The 17,845-nt window shown below is 44.1% G+C and overlaps 1 protein-coding gene across 1 annotated transcript; it reads right to left on the bottom strand.

Annotated features, from left to right (window-relative positions):
- Positions 1-7,800: 7,800 nt before the first annotated feature.
- On the bottom strand, positions 7,801-15,280 carry LOC136654009 (zinc transporter ZIP2-like; the record flags this gene model as incomplete). Its single annotated transcript, XM_066630872.1, has 4 exons — positions 7,801-8,409; positions 9,668-9,727; positions 10,197-10,327; positions 15,187-15,280. Coding segments are annotated over 4 exons (894 nt in total), but the record flags the coding sequence as incomplete, so codon positions are not given.
- Positions 15,281-17,845: the final 2,565 nt, after the last annotated feature.

Genomic DNA, 17,845 nt, shown 5'->3' with positions numbered 1-17,845 from the left:
CATGGAAATCAACTGTTTTCTTATTGCTATAATGTTTGGTTTGGTTTGTTCTCCACAAGGATACAGTAATGACACACAGATCATATCTCTGTAAGCATCTATATTCACAATGAGCTTCTCTGACCTACCACCTCTTCTCATCACCGGATTCAATTTAGCCTCAGAATTATCCATAGGAAGATATGGATAAACAAGGGGATAAAAGAGTGTGGATGGTTGGACATATGTGCATTTTGCTTATATTCTTCATTGTTATTTATCCTATTTTACCTCATAAAAGGGTTGGCATATTTGTAGGTGTTACTCATTTACCAGTCTTATGATAGCTGCAGATAGATGGCAGCTCCAAGTCATGGAAGCATTATTTAAAAAAATAATGCCCTGTTGATTGCAATACCAAAAACAATTCATAGGGCAAATTTCAAGCATTCAATATACTTTGACTCAAAAAGTTTTCCATTAAACTTGCACAGTAGACCTGCATTATAATTCTATAAGGGGGGTCCCGTGACAAAATAGTATGGTATACATATCGTTCCTGGAGTAAAACTCACTGGATTCCATGGTGCTCTCTTCAGACTAAGCATGCCCTGCAACACACCATTCAGGTCCAGGGGCTGTTGGAAACCTTTTCCACTCTCTCTTCTGAAATTCCCAGCTGCTTTTCCACACCTTGCTAAGCGTAAATCCCAGTGAATGCCATAGCGTTTACTTCAGAGTAAGTGCTTCATATGGTAGAAGAATATGCATTCTCAAGCATCAGCCGAAGAGTACTTCTGTGTTCTTTTGCAACTATAGAAGTGCAGTTCAGGAAATACATACAAGATCCTTCCCACCTGATCAAACATCTGTTTCCACACAATGGAGCTTCCATTAATGGTGAACGCTTCAGGTGCCCAAGGGTCCACCTGTCCTACCCTGACTCTTGGAAAGACAGATTGTGGAATGTGATGGTGTTTATGATGTCAAAACCTGTTGCCAGTCCCCCATTTCCATCCAAGAATATTTCTTTGCCTGCGCTATTGTTGAAGCAAACGCTTCTCAGAAAGGGGTGAAGCTGATTGGAGGACAAGAAAAATAACACACTGGGGTCAATTACTGAGCCTGAGTTCTTTGCATGTCGCTGGAATGTGGAGTCTCAACCTTCTGGGAATGCAAAGATTTTGAATATGCAGGTGAGTATCGTGACGTTCAACTCAGGGATAGTCAACATAGTAAAGCACCCCAAACAGAACTGAGGAAGGGACAGTCTTGCAGTTGGGTTCCTCAAAGTGAGGAAGAAACTGTTCATACACGGCTGGTGCTGCATGCAATTAAGTCCCTTTCCAAATGAAAAGGAGTCAGACTCACTTCTAGCTCAGTCCAGTTGCACTGCAAGAGCGAACCCAAGTCCATCCATGGGAAGGCAGGGATGACCATATGCATCCATAGTTCATTAGAGTACACCAGTGGTTCCTAACTTTTGCCCAAAGCTAAGGGAACCACCAAGTGCATGCAGGGCAGTAAGGGGTTGACGAGACGGCAGCAATGGTGGGTGATGGCATTTCTGGGTTTGCGTCACCTCTGCGCACACCAAGTCAAAAAGGGTGTTTTGGGACTTACTGTCAGTGGCGAGGTGATCCTGGGTTTTGCGGTGTCTGCAGCCACCATCATAGATGGCTGAGTTCCAAAAACAGTTTTTTACTTAGTTAGTGAGGTGGCAGGGTGAACTTGGAAGTGCTGTCACCACCGACGTACCACTCCCATTAAGAGGGAAAATGATGGTTCCCACTGCCCTAGGAGGTTGTGATACCAAGGTTGAGAACCAGTGGAGTAGAGGCTTAAAGGAAAATCCTGCCTGCCATGGCTAAATATCCCAAAGGTTCCATGTGCCACCATTTCCCTTTAATCTATGCTTGGATATTGACAAATACATGGAATGCAGAGCATGTGCTACAGCATGAGCAGCACTGTAGATATTGTAGCTATCACCAGACATTTTCATTTCAAATATAGAACTAGGGAGACTACTCCTCTCCAGTGCAGTTCCTTGTGTTTGGTAGATACCAGTTAAACGTGGGGAATGAACACATAAATGCAACTGACCAGAAATTATGTAAGAAAGAAAGCATGGGCCGATGTAGATTTATTGCCTAAAGGAAATCTTCCTATCCTGGCACATGGTTTGCGTGGAGTACAATGACAAGGTACCATTGAAAGATTTGGGTGTGAATAAAAGCAGGTTTAATACTGTTGCAAATTCCCACTGAGATGTCATGATCCAAACCTTCTCTGTTGGGTCTTGCCTTGCATTATGGTTAGAATCTTGAAGCATTCACAAACCCTCCATAGATTGAGAATCTCCACGAACAACAATTACGTTGGTTTGGACGCAAATCAAGTAGATCTTATTCCTTCCAGGTGGTCAAGAAAGAGTTGGTTGTTTTTCACCAACGTCTTTAGTCCTGAAAGAACTTCCGTAAAAGCCACATAAATGTTGTTTTGGAGGAGCCTGGGAATGAGAGTCCTCAGAAATGTTTCTCCAGTGTCATTGTCTGAGATGATGAGGCCAATCCAGTTCCATTTGAAATGTCTAATCAGTCGAACAATCCCCGTGTACTGAGATCTTGCATTTGGGACCATCTGGTAGAGAGAAGGGAACTGAGTTCTGTCACTCAGTGCAGAGTCAAAGAAGCCATAATTGAGCTAAGGAGAAAGGCAGTAAGCTTTTAAGAGCTGACGAACATCTCCCATTATTCCTCAATATAAAGGTCTTCTGTCAATACCTGGCTGGTTATATAATAGAGCTTTCTGTACTTGATCCTGTAAGAAAAATTTGAAAGTCTCAGTTTTCTGGGGTATAGTGTTTTGGGCAGAAAGACCAAGAGGCTTAGAATAACTCATTCAGGGCTCAACTTGGATATCCAAGTTTCCAGCACTGATGCAGCTGTGCATGTCGTTTGGGGAGCATCACAGAGAACATAAGAACAGCCCCGCTGGCTCAGGCCCCAGGCCCATCTAGTCCAGCTTCCTGTATCTCACAGTGGCCCACCAAATGCCCCAGAACTCCTTAGGGTAATTTAATGGAGGAAATATTTCACCCACATAGATAATTTCAGTTCAAATTATCCTTCCTTAAAGTGATTTTTTTAAAAAACTGAACTAGCGATTGAAGCAAATCAACCTTGAAGTGATTCCAAGCTTTGTGGTTGGCAGAGCAGAGTGCCCAGAGCAGAGTCTTCTGTCCCCACTCAATGCGGCCCAGATGGTCTGCTCTCCTAGCATCCCTACTGGCTTTACCTCCCCCTAGATCAGTGATTTTCAACCTTTTTCAGCTCATGGCACCCTGGCAAGGCACTAAAATGGTCAAGGCAGGCCATTAGCTTTTTGACAACTGACAAGGCACACTGTGCTGTCAATAGAGGCTCGTGTCCCCTAATGCTCCTATTCATAAATTACCCTCTCCCAAATTCCTGCAGCACACCTGGGGCCATGGCACAGTGGTTAAAAATGGCTGCTCTCGATCACAGGACACACATACCTGTGAGATCCTGTAGATATTTAAGATATGCGGCATCTGCTTTGAGTTTTGAGGAATGAGCCTTCCAGTGATGACAATGAGCTTCTTTTCCTTGCTACAGATGTAATTAAGGGGATGTCCCCGTTTTGTGAAAAGGAGTTGCATAGTTCCAGAACAGGATCCCCTTGCATTGTAAAAGTTGTCAATGAATACAAAATCCAGTGTCTTGTTGGGGAAGAGGTTGGTGATTTTCTTGATTTCGATCCTGGAAAACATCATGGCAAAGAGATGCTGGAAGTACTTTGGAATTAACCTGCAATGAAATGATCATGTCGTCTTAGGCTCTGGTTCATACACAGTATGGTGAATGGAAGGCTTCATGCTCTTAGCATAGCCCTTGCCTATGCTTAAAATGAAGGTGACCTGGTCTGTTCCACATGTAGCTCTCCTATTATAAACTCTCTAATCTTCACTCTCCCCAGTTACAGGCAAGGAGGCCCTGGTAACGTCTCATGATGGCCCAAGAAGAAAAAGGGGTGAGAAATTTAATCATTTGGGCTAATTCCCTTCTGAACAAAAGGACAGAAAGGTTCTGGTCACCCTGCCCGCTGGCTGTTTCCATTCATTTGCCCATAGTGTGTGGGTGGTTGAACAGGTGCTTCTGCCACGGAGGAGTACTTTGCTCATGCCTCGATACTCCACCAGGGTAGAAAGAGAAAAAAGATCCCCTTAGAGTGTTGGGATTACTTCATTACAAGCAGGTTTTATTTTCTTTGCCACTGTCTGCTTTTCTATTCAGAAATCAATCCCAATGTGTTCAATGGAACTTACTTCAAGGTAAAGGTGTTTAACACTGCAGCCTTAGGGCCCAATCCTATGGGAACCTTCTGTTGATAGAACTAGTCTTCCATCACCAGAATCCATCTCCATCAGCACTTCAGAAGCAGTGACACTGTATGCAATCAGGCCACCTGTGTGAATGGCTGGTGACCATATGTCCTCACCACCAGAAGCCTTGAGCTCTCCCTCATAGCACGCAGTGAGCACCTCCATTTTTTAGCATGGCAGGGGATGGGATTGGACAGTAAGTCTCTCTAATCAAGTATCCAATTTCACCTGTTCTTATCTATTTTCTTCTACATTTTAATAAACTCATCTGGTTTTTAAGAAACCATCAACCTGTCTAGATGAGAGCTCATTGTTGCATCCTCACACTCTGGAGGACGGCTTTGGCCAAATGCTCCAAGGGGTTTGGCCTGTGGTATCATGCAGGGAAGGTCAGGGAAACCCACAGTTGGCAGAAGCTGCAACCAGCCTCCATGCTGAGGTTGATGGGGGCTACTCAAGGGCTTCCATGATGAATGTTAGACAGCTGGGGGAAGCTCAATTTCATGTGTGAGGATTTTGTTTTCTGAAGGGAAACTGGATTCATGATTTTGCACCTTTTGCACCCACCTTTAAATCAGGAGATAATTAGTGCTTAAGTCTATCCAAGGCCAGCCCAGAACGGGCAGTGGTGTTGACACAGCATCCACTGTATACCATGGGCCGACCAGGGATCAGGAAGTGTTGGAGAAGTAAGTTAAGAATGTTTAAACGTACCTACTCTGCAGCACCATGGTCCCCAGGTGGCCTACTTAGATCTATGCCAGCTTCTTCTGCTGACATAAATCTGAGTAGGTCCAGGGGGACGCGTTCAATCCATTCAGGGGACATAGCATATTGGTGCTGGTGGCCTGGGCACTGCTGCAGCCAAGCCTTGGGCTAAAGGCTCTTGTCACTTGTACGAGTGACCAGTGAATGCACTCTTGCAGCTCACATAACCAAATGTTATTTTCCTTCCTGGAAAACAAAGTCTCTGCACAAGGATAATTAGCATGGCACATCAAACGAGTTCTAGCCTAGTGTTCATCTTGACGTTCCACTTCTCTAGATGCAGGGGTCTTTTGACTCATGTGAACCTGAACTCACTCCATGCCACCACTACTGCTCCCACTATTGCCACCAGTCCCAAATCCCAAGGAGTTTCTCTATATTTACAAAACTGATTTTAATCAGAATTACTTGACATCAAAAACGCAACCAAACACTTTCCTTCCAGGGAAGGCACATCTGGAGTTTCTTTAAAAGAGAGACCTTTATGGTCAACAATTGCAAGAGAGGCAAAGACAGCAATAGTAACATCTGGAGACTGATGGGTGTTCTTCTGCCAACCCCACCTGGAGTGGCAGTTGTTGCTGACCCCATGAGGCAGCTGCAGCAGAAGCAGCATCAATGTTGATGATCTGAACAAGAGCATATTTGAACCTCAGTCTTTCCTATGAATATAAACACAACCATCAATCACGTGGACAAATGACCCTAGAGGAGCTCAGCAAACCACCACTGCAAAGTTTCTCCCTTGAAGTCTTCACAGTCGAGCAATAGATAATCTGCTGTTTACAGAGAATACCTCAGAGCTGCAGGGCATAGCTGGCTCTTCCAAAACTGAAGCGCAGATGGAGCACATTTTATCCTCAGCTCCTGAGGTGGAGTCAGTTGTTTTTGTTCTGAATTTTGAAGGTGGCTTCAGATTATCCCTGGGACTTCTCTAACGGAAGGCAATGATTTAGATAACTACCATGCAGATGATCACATTGAGAAACTTTTTCAAATGTCTGCAAGACTGAAGAAGCTGAGTGTGTGTGTGTGTGTGTGTGTGTGTGTGTGTGTGTGTGAGAGAGAGAGAGAGAGAGAGAGAGAGAGCATCCTAGTGTTTACTGTTGGGTGGGTGTCTGGTGATCCACAGGTGGAGGAGATTAAGGTTACTCCTTATTCATGCCCAGATCACTTCCAGAAGGATGGGGCTGATTTCAGATCCCTCATATAGTGAATTATTCTTCCTACATGAGATCAAATGCATGAAATATGTCTGAACTAATGGTCTAATCCTATGGGCCAGTTGCTCTGCCTGAATTTGCATTCCAAGTGTATACCATGCTTTTGACAGCAGACACAAAGCACGATCCACCATTCAGCACAGCCAGGCCACTGTCACAAGTAGTAAGTGACCACAGCTGCATGCTAGTGGCCTCCTGAATAGCCCTGGCACCAATACAATGGCACTGGGGGTGGGCTGGGGTGAGAGTGGGAGGAACAAGGTGGAGACAGAGTCAGGGGGGTTTGTTTTTTGAGACCAGGAAAGGGGCAGTGTGGATTACAATAGCACCACTGAAATCCTATCCCCCTTTCTGGCTTCAATCCACTTTTCCAGGTCCACTCAGACTTGAGCAAGCAAAATTGATGGAACAAGTCAGAGTAGACCCATAATGATAGCAGAGGCTTACCAGGCAAGGGAACAAATGTTCCCTTACACAGAAGAGACCTCCAGGATTATCCCTCCCCCCCCCCCGGATACAATGGGTGCTTTGGTGGTACAGCTGGAGTGGTGGGGTGGGAATGTAGATAGGATTGGACTGTAAGTTATTTCACAATGAAATGAGACACAAAAGCTTCACCTTTCTTCATACAAATCCAGCGCAGTCAAATTGTCTGACAAATTCAAACTCAGCAGTTTCTCAATTTTTTTCTTTGTAATTCCTTTGTTGGAAAATAGTGGCTCACAGGACCAGAGTTGAGGTCAGTGGAAGTGATGACACTGGACCTGTGCTGAATTATTTTCAACTTACCACAGTAGAGTAGAAATGAGCAAGTTCAATTGGATATTTTTTTAATGAAAGTCATTTTGATTGTGCAGTTATTCACCTTTTTGATGCAGTCTGGCAGTACAGTACCCATTGGCTGCTGCTTTTTTCTGCTGAGTGAATTAGGGATACAACACTCCCAGTGCAGTCCGTGTAAACTGCCCTGGCAGCCTTGGCCAAAACCAGACAACACAACCAACAAATCCATTTATTTATTTATTTATTTATTTATTTATTTATTTATTTATTTATTTATTTTCCACACTCAAACTTCTTAAGTGGCATTTATTCCCATTTTGCCATTATCCAGGCCCCTGCTGATCTCCAAGTTCCTTTCATGAGGTCTCTCCATATTTCACATTGGCTTTCAGGGAGTGGTAGAAAATGCTATAGAAAACATGACTGTGTCTGTCAGCCTCTGGCCCTGTTAGCAAACGCTGTACTGCTTATTCTGATAGCTCCAGGAAAGAGGGTAGTGAGCGACAATATTTTATTGTCTCTTGCAGTCAGCTGTATTGTCTTGGAACTTTGTTTCCTTCATGGGCGTTCAAATGTGCAGCTTCTTAGGCTGAGAAGATGTTGATGGGTTCCCATGATGACACCAGCATTGGCAGCCCTTCATGCCCAAATGGCAATGACGGCCATTACAGAGAAACCAAGGCCAATGAAGAAGAACTTCACAAGGAGGCTTTCATGTGAGCGCAGCTCATAGGGGAGTATCTCCAGGAAGGTGACATAGAGGAAGGTGCCTGCTGTCACTCCCTCCAGCACAGCCTGAGCCAGGCTGCTCCCATTACCATTGGAAAGCGACACCCCAATGCCCACCCCAATGCCCACCCCAATGCCAGCAGGAGACATCAGATCGAACACCACCAAATATAGTAGTCTCCACCGGGCATCAGTTTCACTCTGCACCATCTTCATGGCCAAGCTGAAGACCACAATGGCCTTGTGGATTAGCACTGCTAAGCAAAACTGAATGGCAGCCACTTCCTCCTTCTGCACTCCAATGGCCAAGCCCTCAAAGACGGAATGGAAGGAGAGCGAAATAAAGAGCACAAACGCCCGGAAAGAGCTGTGGGATTCTGGTCCACTCTTGTGATCGTCGTGACTTTCGTGGTCACCATGGGAATGCACAGCCCTGGGGCAGCACTGAAGCACGATGCTTTCAATAAAGAACACCAGGAAAAAGCCCAGTGAGATGATTAGTTCACCAAATGGGTATCCCTGTTGTGTGGAAAAGGGAGAAAGAAATTACTATCCAATTCCATTTCCCTCTGCTACTAGCCCAGGGCCTGAAATGCTTTCACATATATATTCATGATTCTCTTTTCTTTTCTACTTTTTATTTTTGCTTGTTCTTTCCCCTGCTTCACTGCATTTTATTTTTAATTTTAGAATGTGTAAATATATATATTTACACACACACACACACACACACACACACACACACACACACACACACACACACACACACACTGTGTACATGTGTCTTTCAAAACTCAGAGGGGTAGGGTATGGTAAGTGAACCCCATTCACTTACCAGAAGCATGAATTAAAGCTAGCAGTTGTGTTAAGACTTAAGCAACTGGTCACTGTTCTGCATTGCTAAAAAAAACCCAATGGGTTGTAAAATTAAGATTACACCAGTAGGTGGCGACCAAGGGTCATTCGATGCATGGACAAGAACGCAGCAATCCTTACCATGTCTACTGCAGCCTATTATATTCAGGGCTCATTCTTACAGATTGGCATATTGGTGTTATTGGCATATTGGAAGTAACTGCATTCCCACTGCTGTGTATATATTTCCTCCATGTACAACCATGCACATCTCTTGCTCATGTCTCCCTTTTGCAGAATGAGTATGCTATTCAGGTGTATCCCTGCAAGAAGACAGTCAGTTGCAAAGTAGCTCCAGTTCAGGGCATCTATCAAAAGGGACTGCAGAAGTGCTACATGATCAATAATTCTTTTTCAGATAAGTTGCCTGCCTGCCAAGTTGCCCATTTTCAGATCAGGTTTTGCTTTGACGTCAATATTTTCATGCAAAAACTTAAGACAAATATTTGAGTGGGGCATGGTACACTCACAGAGAGAAAGAGCACACATGAGCAAGGGAGCTTGAAACTGCAGTCCTCAAATATCCCACCATTTCCAGCGCAAGCTTAACACAGTAACTGAATTTTAGTCTACCTCAATCCTCTCCTTTTTTCCTCCTCTTCCTTTTCCAAAACAGTGAACATGAGGAGGAGGCAGCAAAGTGGACAGAAGGCAGTGACTTTCCGCTGCCAATTGGCTGCCTGAGGAAACTAGCTTCATAGATGGGCCTGTCCTGGGTAGAATCCAGGAACAAAATTTGTTCTATTCCTTTCCCCCAGTGTGCAAAATCCCCAATCCATCCATTACAGTGGCTGCATCCCAACCTCCTCTCAGTAACCCCCAAGATGCATGAAAAGGTGTGCTCAAGAGATGGAGCACTTACGTCAGAGTCGTCGTCTTCAGAGGTACTGAAGGTATTGTTATGCTTCTGTGAAAAGTTCCCCTGAGTGTAAACACAAGGGCAGAATTAGACGCATTTCAAGAATAGGAGTGGCACAAAGACATTAGGCTGTATTCAAAGAATACGAATGCTGGCCAAGCACCATCACTGAGACAAGTTATTCATGGCCAACTTCAGTCCCATTCATTTCAGTGGGATAAAGTCACAAGTAGCATTCCTTGGATACAACCCCCTTGAGTTTAGGCAAGTGAAATCAATTTGACACCAGTTTAAACCTGACTGGCACATCTTCAAAATCTGAGCTCATCTTTCTGAACTGCCATTCCCAGTTCAAGTTTAATTTTAACATTAATGGCAGGTTTCCCTGTCCCCTAACCACTTCCCAGTTGAGTGAAACAGCACTTGTAATTATTGAGGCAATTCAGGGGAAAGCAGAAACTAGATCTGCAGAATGCCAACAAAACACCCAACACAATTCAGATCTAGAAGGCTCTTATTGTTGGCAACTCACCGGCTGCTGTAGCTTTTTAATTTCTTCTTGGATGTCCCCCAATGCGTCGGCCACCATGTGCATAATGCAGGCACCAAGGAACACCCCAGCTGCAAAGCAACCTATAAAGCCAAGAATGCGCCGGTGCTTTCCTATGAAGGGAATATGGGGGAGGGAGAGAGGATGAGAAAACAAACAGAACATGAGACAACAGTCCATCTCCTATGGGCAAATGAGCAAATCATCCGATGACCCTCAACCTCGAGAGATGAGCTGGGCATCTGAAACAGCCCCCTTGGTTTCAGCACCATGGACAGAGCTTTCATGCAGACCACTGCAGCGCAATTGTTTTCAGTCTAGTCTAGGGAGATCACACACTCATGTTCCTGAAACACGGGATGTGAAAGGTGACCTATGCTGGGATCAGTCTGTCCTGCAAACAATACTCTGATATAGCAAATGCACAAGTTGTACAAATTCAGAGTTCTGACATGTTTTGCAGCTATCCCAGAACAGAATTTGCTGCACTCCTAAATTCAGTGTGCTTAACACAAAAATCTGGATATGCAGTAAAGCAGGTTTTGACCAATAAAAGTACATCACTCAGACCCCTGCACCAGCTGAATGCATTTCTTCCCATGCCCTAAAGTTAGAAACAACTGCAGATGAGAACTTAGTATCATTTCCTCATTCCTCATACGTTGTTATCTTAAAAGAGGAAGAAGAAGAGGTGCATGTCTAGAACAGCTACCCCGAGAAAGTTTATGCAATTTGAAAACTCCTACTATGTTGTTAGAATTGATTGAACCCATTATTCTAGTGGGTTTTAAATAGTTAAAAATACTTTTTAAAAGGTAAAGGTGTTCTAGTTTCTGCCCAGTGCAGAGGTGTACACATTTGATGTCTGTTGCATATATGCAACGTTGGACAGAAGTGGCTTAATGGAATTAAAAGCTTAGGAGGCGGGTGAAGAAGGGAAATAGTACCTGCCCCCAAAATTTTTGGAAGGAGTGCACTACAAATCAAAGATACATAAACAAGCAGATGGGATTTACTCGCTGAACCTCAGCTACACACAGTTGTAAAATGGAACTTTGAATTTTTTTTCATAATTTACTGTTACTCAAAACTTATCCATAATTGGGCATGTACTAATTAGCTTCTTCTTTCATACATTTGAATATTCCTCAGCTGTAAAATATGTGTTTAAATGGTTTCCTTCAACTCAGTCATTGTTCACTGGGGGGGGGGGCAATTTTAGTTTTGGATTAAATCCCAATCTGTAATAATTTACAGCCTAATCCTAACCAACTTTCCAGCACCTATGCAGCGGTGACAAGGTGGTGCATTCTCCATTCTCCGGGAGGGGGAGCAGTCATGGAGACCTCCTCAAGGTAAGGGAATGTTTGTTTCCTACCACAGGGCTGCATGGCTGTTGCTTTGGTGCTGGAAAGTTGGATAGGGTCGGGCTGCCATATGTAGATCTATACTTGTAAAATGCTCGTCATGAGTGCACGGCTCGTGGGCTGCAGGAGGGGATTGCTACACACCCAAACACTATGTTACACTGTGATCTGATTGGTGGACCTCATGGGGTTCTAATAAAAAATGCACAAAATAAATCCCCTCAAGAGTTGCTGGCACATTCATTCGGATAACCGAGGCAGTTGCATCCAGTAGCAGATTGGCAGAGGGGCACCCAACTCCATCCACCCACTCATCTCCACTATTCCTTTTCCATTCCCAGGACAGGAAAAGGAAGTGGGGGCCAGAGAGGAAGAGGAAGTGTGGAGGAGAGGAAAAGTGGCAGGCTACAGTGTCTCCCTTTTCCAATGTAAGGAATGGGAAGAGGAACTAGAACAATCTAATCAAGGAGTGGACACAGCATTTGCTTCAAACTTCCCTTTTCTGGGCAAGATGACGGCGCAGGTGTTAGTGTTAGCTCCAGAGGGTCACAGACAAAACAGATTCTCTGGATCTCTTTCAGTTTGAATTCAGAACAGAGATGACCTTAGTCACTTAGTGAGTGACCTGAGCCAGGGACTAGACGGGAAGGGGGAGAGTATATCCCTCTTGGTTGGCCAGATTAGGGCTGAGAGGCATGGTTTTGCAAAGGTTCCACTCTTTCCTGCTGACGGGTCCCATTGAGTGGTGCTGGAGAAGGCCTGTTTGACACCCTGGCTGTGCTCATGCAGGGTGCTGCAGGGGTTTATTTGGTTCCCCTTCCTGTTTAACATCTGCATGAAACCTCTGGGAGAGGACAATTGGAGTTTGGAATGGGATACCATCAGTATGCAGATGATACCCAACTCACTTTTTTCCACCAAATACTGGGGGGGGGGGGTGCTAGAGCATTGTCTAGGATGGGTTCATAAGCTGACATCAAATCCAGAAAGAAAACAGGGGTCCTCTTGGACTAGAAACCACAATACAAGCAGTAAACAATTGCTTTGTTTCTCAATGTGCTAACGTTCCCTGTACAGGAGCTGGGGCAGTTTGAGAGTCCTCCTGACCCCACAGCTGCTCCTGGATGGAAGTGGTAGCTGTGGCTGGGGGGGGGGGGTTGCCCAGCTTTGGCTGGTGCTCCAGCTGCAGCTATACCCAAATGGATTGGACCTCAGCACAGTGGTCCACACCTTGGTGACATCCCATTTAGATTACTGCTCCATGCTCAACATGGATATGGTCTGGAAACTTCAGTTAGCCCAGGACCTGGTGGCCCATGTGGCTTCTGTGGCTCAGCAGTAATTATGTCAAACCACAGCTCTGGTGACCACCGTTTCACTTCCAGGCCCAATTCAAGGTGTTGGTTTTCATCTTGACATCTCAGGACTAAGATACTGGAGGGATCTCCTTCTCCCATACTTTCTGGCTGCTCCCCAAGTTCAGAGGGGGCCTCTTACATATTCCAACCACAACAAAGTGAGTGGGGTAGTTAGGAGCAGAGTCTTCTCAGCTGTGGCACCAGAGTTAGTGAACTCCCTCCCTTATCAATTGTGAACTGTCTCCTCCCCTTGAACATAGTTCCTGGCATTTATGCAGTGTAGAGCTGTGGTGGGGATTTTGGGGGGGGGGGGGGAAGGTACTTTTTTTAAATGTTTTATGTCTGCTTTTATTACCACCTTTGCTTGCTGCCTTTTATTCTTTATCATCATTTATTGCTGCCTTTATGCTGTGCTGCTGCATTTTGGTGTTCCCATATTTTATGTTTTGATCTACTCTTGACACTTTTATGACTTTTGTGCTGTGGCCACTGGCTTTTGGCCATTTTCTTGCTGCACTGATTTTTTATATATTGTTTTATAATGAAAACATTGTTCAGTGCTGTGTAAGCTCCCCTGGGCACCCACAGAGGTGGTGGTGGTGGAAAAGGCAGGGTAAAAATGCATTCATAAAATTGGGCCCACCACCTTGGGTGTTTGAAGGTTTTGCGCCAGCCCTGTTCACAAGCTTGGAGTCCACCCAGCTCTTGTCTATATGTAAGTAGTAAAGAAAAAGCAGTATTCCTGTATTGTAGACTGGGAATGATGCAGACACTCCCCCTCCCCACCCCAGTCTCTGACAGAGACATGAGAACTGCAGCCTCCAACACTTCACAGATGGAACGAGGAGCCTGCTGGCACACTGACTGAACACTCCTGATGACATTTCCAAAATCATTGCTGAGCATCCACTGCTTGTGCCTAGACATTGCCAAAGAGGCCCCCTTCCAGCTGCTGTCTTGATTTTGCAACAGCCTGTTGTGTTTAAAAGCAAGGAGGACACGTGCCGTTTCAGGTCCAAAGGATACTAGAAACCAACACACAAAATTGTCTTTCAACGTCAGTGGTCCAAAGTGAGCCTTGTTGGCTGCAGCATTGTGATGTGGCAGTCTGCAATTCTGTGTCGTATTATAGTTCACACACACACTTCCATGACTCCATAAAAGTTAAAATGCCTTTATCCACTCAAGGCTGGCACATCCATTACGCAGATCGAAACAGGCACTGAGGGGCAAAGGCGCTCACCTTGTCCCTGATGACCCTCTCACAGTCCCCTATCCTCCTCCTCCACCCACTCACTGAATTAAAAGAGGGAGACACTCTACCCACTACACTCTTCTCCACAATTCCTTTTCCAATCCAGGAAATTAGAAGAGCAAAGACTGGAGCTCACTGGTTAAGGGGGGGGGGGATATAACATTTGGCACATCATCTCATATGCTAAAAGGTCGTGGGCCAGACTTGTACTTTGCATTGAGATTTAGTTTCTAGGAGTTGGAGGGGGGAGCAATGGACACCTGAAGGACAGTCACTCTAGAAATTCCTACTGGTATTTTTAAAAGGTGTCCAAAGGCTCATAAGCTGCCCTGCTTTCATCTCCCTCCACTTCTCGTCATTTTATATTTTGTAAAATAGGATGTGCATTGATGATCCTATTAATAGAATAAACATTCTTGACAGGCAGCAGGAATCGAGATTTAAGATATACCCTCGCACAGTGGGTCTCAAACTTTTTAGCCCAGGACCCACTTTTTATAATGACAGTCTATCTGGGACCCACAGGAAGTGATATCTTTAAGCTGGATGTGACATCATCAAGCAGGAAAATTTTTGTAACAATCCTAGGCTGCAACAGTATCCACACTTACCCAGGAGTAAGCCCCATTTGCTATCATTGTTAAAAGCATATACATTGCAGCCAGTTAAAAATTCAGATCTCCCCAAATGCAGTCACACACCATGTTGGCATCAAGTCTAATATACTGGAATGTCTAAAATACTGGAATGAATGGTGACCCACCTGAAATTTGCTCATGACCCACCTAGTGGGTCCCAGTCCAGTTTGAGAAACAGTGCCCTTGCAAACGAGAACCATTGGCATGAATGGACACCTGAGTTTTTGACAAAGAAAATATTTGAACTGAAACTTCCTGGGACACAGGTAAGAATGCTCCAATAGTCATGAGATCAAATAGTCAACAAAGGGGGGAAAAACAACAGTTAATGCCTCTATCCTGCCACCTTCTTACCTCTGGTCATGCTGCTGTGGAACCATTTGATCTGTGATGGGATGAGACCACACATGATTGTAATCACCAGTAGACCCACCAAGCAGCCACCAAGGGTTGAGTGGTTTAAAAATTTATAATTTTTTAATAATATTTATAATTAATTTCTAATTTCTAATTTCTAATTAATTTATAAATTTGAATTAGATATATAATTCTAATTTATAATTAAAGCCCTTCATAAACAGTCCACAGATCGTGAAAGCGCATGAACAAGAATCACTTTGATTTGGGTCAATAAGAGAGTAGAACTAATTCTTTCTATATTTTCATATAACTGCTTTACTTCCATCCAGTATGACTTCAGGGTTGGAATAATTTCCTTAAAAACAAGACAGATATTGCTCTGGAGGAGCTGAGGAATGAGAGTACTCAATAACCTTTCCCCACTGTCATCTTCAGAAACAATGAGGCCAATCCAGGTCCATCCAAAATGCTTGAATAGTGCAACAATCCCAGCAGACTGATCATTTTCATGGGGGACCATCCAATAAAGAGATGGAAATCGAGTTTTATTGCTCAGAGCAGAATCAAGGGAGCCATAAAAAATCTAAGAAGGAAAAGAATGGCTTCTTTGACATGAAAAATCTCCATTAATCCTGAATACAAATTACAAATGACAAACAAGGGAGAAGTTTGGTCTCATACTAGTTGATCTTCTTGTATATATTAGGCTAAAAACCCATTGATTCTGCACCCTGGACGTGATACCACACAATACTAAAGAACACTGCTCCTTCCTCATTTTGGAACATGGGTCCCTTGTATTACGATAATCCATAGGAATGGAGATAAAGATACATTCAAAGTGGCTGGTCACATTGCACCTAGTCAATGACAGGCTAGTAGGGCCTTGCAATGCAATATGAACTTACGTGAGGGCTAGTCCCTCTGAACCGAATGGGGTTTACTTCTGAGAACACACGCATAGGATTCCACTGTCCAATGCTCCAACTTAAAGTCATAGCAGGTTAGATTGGGTTGAGGGTGGGTGGGATGATAATATGGAATATTCACACATTTCTCTCTACTGTTCAAGTTCAGAAAGAGAGAACGCCTCAAATATGCACTAAAGGCAAAAAATTTATTGAATATTGATGTGTTTCAGTCACATAGAGATCTCATCAAAAAACCTCTCCCCTAATGCAGAATCCAAAAAGGGCAGGTCTTTTTTCATCTTCCTTTTCTTCTCCACTAGCTTTGGTTTCTTCTCTCTTTCTTCTGCCAAGGCCCAGAAGATGTCTCTTTTCACCCCAACTATCAAGAACCAAGAGATCAGAGTCACTTTTGGTTCCCCAAAGCAACCCAGTGGAGTGTTGCAGTAATTGGTACTTATAAGGATGGCTTTGCAGTGTTGTAAAATCAGGGCAATAAATCCTTCTGCCTGGGAACTCCCTTGGTGCTTACGGGAAAAGACACTCTACAGTTGGTGCAAAAGCCTGAATTTTGGGATCCCAGGTTTCTTAGAGCTTCTTCGCCCCAAAGCCCCCTCCCCCCATACTTTTCCAAATAAAGAGTTTAACACTCGGCTAATTTGTATATGATGTGAGCAGAGAACAGGTTAATTACTCACCTCTGCCATTATCCCATTCTGATCCCCCTTTCTTAAAGTGCTTTTAAAGAGAAGGCATCAACATTTGAATGTGTGTGTTGGAATAGATAGTGCAGTTAGCTTTGAACCAAGAGATGAGGAATATCTCTTTGGAGTTGCATCTCTCCATGTAGACAATTACACATACCTGTGGCACCTTATAGATATGTAGGATATGGGGTATCTGCTTGGTGTTTTGGGGGGTGAGCACTCCAATGATGGCCACTAGCTTCCTGTTCCCACCACAGTGGTAGTTCAGGGGGTTCCTGAATTTTATGCTGTCCTGCAAAAAGGAGGGACATTGATCCAAAGCTGATTCCTAAGGCATTGGAAGCATTTTCATAGATTTTGTATCCGAACGTACTATTGGGTAAGAGGCTGGCATCCTTGTTGATCTCACTCACAGCAAATGCCAAGGCCAGGACATGGTGGTAGTACTTGGGAATTATGCTGCAATGAGATTTGCATGCAGTGTTAGGTCCCAATGCACATTGCTGGATTAATGTACCCACCATGGCCTTTTTGACTCTTAGAAGCTGGTACTGTGTATATGCAGCACTAGGGCAAAACCTTCATAAATACGCTGTCATTGTTAAAAGATGGTTACTGTATTACTTTTGTCTGCTGCTGTTTCCCCACATCCTTTCCATTTCCTAAATCTGATTTTGACTCTTTTGAGGGATACAGTTGATCAGATACATTTATTTGTCACTGCTGTGATCTACCCAGCGTCCAAACGAATCAGTAAATTTTACAATTAAGGAACAGGTGATTAAATCACTGAACACACACACACACACACACACACACACACACACACACACACAAGATGCCAACCTATGGGATGGGATGTTGGTGTTGGGGGTGGTTTTTGTTCTGACAGAAGCCTGACAGATCCTCACTGCCTTCCTGCCTCTTAGACCGGATGTAGTTCTCAGTACAGAAATAATTCTGTGCCTGGCTGTGCCACTTCATATGCTCCTCTGTACAAAAATAAAATCCATGAGTGCAGAAAGCTAGTATATGAAG

The sequence above is a fragment of the Tiliqua scincoides genome, chromosome 5 (genome assembly GCF_035046505.1).
Source record: "Tiliqua scincoides isolate rTilSci1 chromosome 5, rTilSci1.hap2, whole genome shotgun sequence".
Lineage (NCBI taxonomy): Eukaryota > Metazoa > Chordata > Lepidosauria > Squamata > Scincidae > Tiliqua > Tiliqua scincoides.
Note: the sequence above shows the minus strand (reverse complement) of the source record. Positions and strands in the feature narration are given on the sequence as shown.